Here is a 2,761-nt window from a genome sequence, read left to right on the forward strand (position 1 = left end):
TGAAGGTGGGTCGGGAATCCAGCGTGGGAGAGCCTGGCTATGAGCGTTGCCCCGAGCTGTGCGGGCAGATAACCCTGTGGAGCTGTTGGAGAAAGAAATCGGGGCTCCTGTGGAATCCCTGCCCTGGGGAGGTTGGGAATGTGCAGATCCTGCAGGCCTATGTGTGCTCCACAGCTTTCTCCTTGGTCTCCGGGAATGGGAATACACCGTGGGCAGGTTGTTGGGTTTATGTGTCAACACACTGTTCTGTCCTAAACCCAGGATTCCATGAAGGTCTTTAATTTTCTCCCCACTATATCAAGCCTTCCTTGTGTGTGGGCACATGGGGTGGTCACCTAGGCTGGATTCAGTCTCATTTTCCACGTCCCTTCCAGAACAACGACTTCCTCAGGAACACAGTGCACCGCCACGAGCCGCCGGTCACTGCTGAGCCCATCCGCATCCTGGCGCAGGATGAGGAGGTGGTGGTGGTGGACAAACCTTCCTCCCTGCCTGTCCATCCCTGTGGCAGGTTCAGGCACAACACTGTCATCTTCATCCTGGGCAAGGAGCACGGCCTGAAGGAGCTGCACACCATCCACCGCCTCGACCGCATGACCTCAGGTGTCCTCATGTTCGCCAAGACCGCGGCCGTGTCCAAGAGGATTGATGAGCAGGTCCGGGAGAGGCAGGTGAGGCCTTGGAGCTGCTTCTGCTGTGTTCTCCTGTGGCAGGTTTGGTCCAAAGTCAGCCAAAGTTCGGGGCTCAGTGAGCACAAGTTCACCAAAAAGCTTGTGGGTGTGAGGCTGTTATCTCTTGGCGCTTCTCATCCTTAATAGGCTAAAGACAGGGTGAAAAGTTAATTGGGTTTGGTGATGTTGGGTTGAAAATACTAGGTGGGAAACCCTAAAAATGGAATTGTTGATAATATTGGATTGGAAGGCATCTCCCCAACATCTAATTGAGTTTGGTTGTACTGGATTGGAAGGAATATCCTAAAAATGGAACTGATTTTGGTAATATTGGGTTGAAAATATTAAATTGAAAATCCTAAAAATGTAACTGAATGGTATTATTAAATTGAAAAATATCTTCTAACACTTTAAATGATTTTGGTAATTGAATTTGGTGATACTGGCTTGGAGGAGATCTCCTTCCCTAAGGAACTGTGCAAACTGGGATCCAAACCAGTTGGAGAGTGGATTTCTCTCTGGGTGGACACATGTCCATCATCCAGTACTTTCTCAGTTTTAAAAGTTTTGTAACCTTTTCCCATTTTTTCCATAACCTCATGACCCAAACAGAGCTTTTACCAGGATTGGCTTCAGGGCTGTAAACCTAAGGCTGTGGAGAGATGTCCCTTGGATTCCACAGCAGAAAAATGGGCTGTGCTCGTGTTGTTGGTTTCCCAACAAACACATGGAAAGTGTGAGGGGAAATTTGGCTTTAAATAGCTGATGTATTTTTTTTCCTTTTCCTACTGTAATAAAACATTGCCCATGGATGTGTTTTGTTGAAGGGAAAGGGAGGAGGAGTGAGGATGGAGTTTGGGTGTGTTTTCTGTCGTGTTTTCTGAACCCTCTCATGTCTCCCTGCAGCTGGAGAAGGAATACGTGTGCCGGGTCGTGGGTGAGTTCCCAGCACACGAGGTGGTCTGTGAGGAGCCCATCCTGGTTGTTTCTTACAAGGTGGGAGTGTGCCGGGTAGATCCCAAAGGAAAATCCTGCAAAACCATCTTCCAGAGGCTCAGCTACAACGGCAGCACCAGCGTGGTCAGGTGTGTGCCGCACACCGGCCGCACACACCAGATCCGTGTCCACCTGCAGTACTTGGGACATCCCATTGTCAATGATCCCATCTATAACATGGAAGCGTGGGGCCCGGACAGGGGGAAGGGTGGGAAGATTGGGAAAACGGATGAGGAGCTCCTGAAGGCACTGGTAGAGGAGCATCGTTCCAAGCAGAGCCTGGAGGTCTTGGGTATTTCTGAGGAGGATTTGAGCTCCAGTGGTGAAAATAAAGACTGTGGGAATTCAGGTGACTCCACAAAGTCTGCAGAGGCTGATCCTCTAAATGGAATTTCCTGCCCTGAAGAGGATGCAAAGGATCCCAGGAGGGACACAAAGGATCCTGATGGGAGCATGGAGGTTCCCAAGAGAAACGATGTAGCAGTTTGTCCACTAAACTCTGATACCAACCTGGAAACACTTGATACAGACAAAGAACTTGTTTCATGTGGGAATCAGGATGGGCAAATGGGGGAGAAGGGTTGGGAAGAGAAGGACCCTTTGTGTGTGGAGTGTAGGATGACCAGGAGGGATCCATCTCCCAAGGAGCTGGTGATGTTCCTCCATGCCTTGCGCTACAAGGGAGCAGAGTTTGAGTACTGCTCCAAGATGCCTGAGTGGGCAATGGATGACTGGGAGGAATGACCAAGGGTATCAAATGCCTATGGACACTGCTGGCTTGGAAAGACCAAAGATTGACTTGTCAGTGTGGTTGAGGTGAATAAAGTGCCTTGAGGTGACACTTGAAGGCAACAAACAGCAAACACTGCTTGGCACGGGCAGCTTTGCCTTCACCTCTGCATCAGTTATCCACATGGATCATTAAGTGCATGCACTAAAAGCCAACAGCTGCTTTTTCTCCTGGCCTGCCATGATCCTGTGTCTTACAGTAAGAGCTGCTGCTTGTCAGTCAATACACAAAACTGGTTTAACTCTATTTTATTGTCAGACTGATTTTAAAATTCAGATTATCCCTTAGAACTCCATGAGGAGAA

At 49.1% G+C, this 2,761-nt stretch overlaps 1 protein-coding gene across 1 annotated transcript in view; it reads left to right on the forward strand.

Moving 5' to 3' along the window:
- RPUSD2 (RNA pseudouridylate synthase domain containing 2) overlaps nucleotides 1–2,411 on the forward strand; it is a gene marked incomplete at its 5' end in the record, with an annotated part of 2,688 nt that extends 277 nt beyond the window's left edge. The window contains 3 exons of the mRNA XM_009078181.1: nucleotides 175–212; nucleotides 375–671; nucleotides 1,578–2,411. Coding sequence (XP_009076429.1) covers nucleotides 175–212; nucleotides 375–671; nucleotides 1,578–2,411 — 1,169 coding nt within the window. The remainder of the gene's footprint in view (nucleotides 1–174; nucleotides 213–374; nucleotides 672–1,577) is intronic.
- Between the last annotated feature and the right edge of the window lie 350 nt (nucleotides 2,412–2,761).

Source organism: Acanthisitta chloris, unplaced genomic scaffold, assembly GCF_000695815.1.
Source record: "Acanthisitta chloris isolate BGI_N310 unplaced genomic scaffold, ASM69581v1 scaffold41727, whole genome shotgun sequence".
NCBI classification, from domain to species: Eukaryota; Metazoa; Chordata; class Aves; order Passeriformes; family Acanthisittidae; genus Acanthisitta; species Acanthisitta chloris.